This window comes from Entamoeba dispar, genomic scaffold (genome assembly GCF_000209125.1).
Source record: "Entamoeba dispar SAW760 scf_1105229462799 genomic scaffold, whole genome shotgun sequence".
Classification (NCBI taxonomy): domain Eukaryota; phylum Evosea; order Mastigamoebida; family Endamoebidae; genus Entamoeba; species Entamoeba dispar.
This window is the reverse complement of record NW_001855373.1, coordinates 1-1,419: the sequence shown is the minus strand read 5'-3', so window position 1 is coordinate 1,419 and position 1,419 is coordinate 1. Positions and strand designations below refer to the sequence as shown.

The 1,419-nt window shown below is 27.1% G+C and overlaps 1 protein-coding gene across 1 annotated transcript, besides 1 other annotated feature; it reads right to left on the bottom strand.

Annotated features, from left to right (window-relative positions):
* EDI_239640 (nADP transhydrogenase, putative) lies at positions 1 to 1,176 on the bottom strand (the record flags this gene model as incomplete). Its single annotated transcript, XM_001740215.1, has 1 exon — positions 1 to 1,176. A coding segment is annotated over one exon (1,176 nt), but the record flags the coding sequence as incomplete, so codon positions are not given.
* Positions 441 to 505: a sequence feature (AT_rich).
* Positions 1,177 to 1,419: the final 243 nt, after the last annotated feature.

Here is a 1,419-nt window from a genome sequence, read left to right as displayed (position 1 = left end):
AGCAACTACATGTTGTGCTTTTGCAACTGCCATTCCATATCCTGGAACAATTGCAATATTATGTGCTTCCATTAAAATTTTTGCAAGTTCTGCTGTTTGAATTGTATTAGCTTCTTTAGGTCCTTCATCTTCTTGATTTTTTGTTTTATTTGTTGTTGCTCCAAATCCTCCAAAAATAACTGACATAAATGATCTATTCATAGCTTTACACATAATATATGATAAAATAGCTCCTGATGATCCAATTAATGCTCCTCCAACAATCATAGCATAATTATTTAATAAAAACCCTGATGCTGCTGTAGCCCATCCTGAATATGAATTTAACATTGAAACTACAACTGGCATATCAGCTCCTCCAATAGCCATAACCATATGCCATCCAATAAAGAATGAAATAATTATTACTATAATTAAAATTCCTCCATTAATATAAACTGAATATATTTCTAAATTATTTATAATATTTGAATCATTAAGAGTTAAATATTCAAAAATAATATATGGAATACATAATAAACATCCTAATATAACTAATCCTCCATTTAAAAAATGTCTAAAATTTCCTCCAATAATAAGTGGTTTAGATCTAATGATTCCTTGTAATTTTCCAAATGCAACAATAGATCCTGTAAATGTCATTCCTCCTATAAATATTCCTAATACTGTTTCAAGTCCAATCATAATTAAATATGAAATTTCTTTTTCTTCTTTATATTTACTATGATCATTATTATATGTTTCTGCATCTTTTAACCAATGTGCTATTCCTACAAATACTGCTGCAAGTCCTACAAATGAATGAAATCCTGCTACTAATTGTGGCATTTGAACCATTTCTACTCTTGATGCTATAAAAATACCAATACATGCTGCTGGAATTAAAAATCCTAAATATCCAATAACTAAATATATAATATTTGTTTTTCCTGTTTCTTCTCCATAAACTTCTGGATCAAAATACTCTCCAATCTTATCTACAACTGCTGCAATAAATGCAACACTCATTCCAATAATTCCATATATATTTCCCATTTTTGCACTTATTTGTGTTGATAATCCTCTTAATGCAAGAATAAAACAAAGTGAAACAATAATATTCCCAACTGAAACAAAATTGTTTATAATCTTCATATAATTAAACACTTCTTCTTCAATACTAGAACTTGTGTTCATTTATTTAGATTGTTATTATCTATTTTTTTTGTTCTCTTTAAATACTCTTCTCTTCTTTAGATTCTTTCTCTTTTCATCTAATGAATTTCAATTGAAATCGAATTCATTCATTTATATCATTTCGAATATCGTATATATCGAATATCTTTCCTTTATTTCTATAAATATCTCTGTAAAAAATCTTTAAAACTTCCTTTTTTTTGAATAGTTTAACCTTATCTGTTCTCATTTCATCTTAAATTC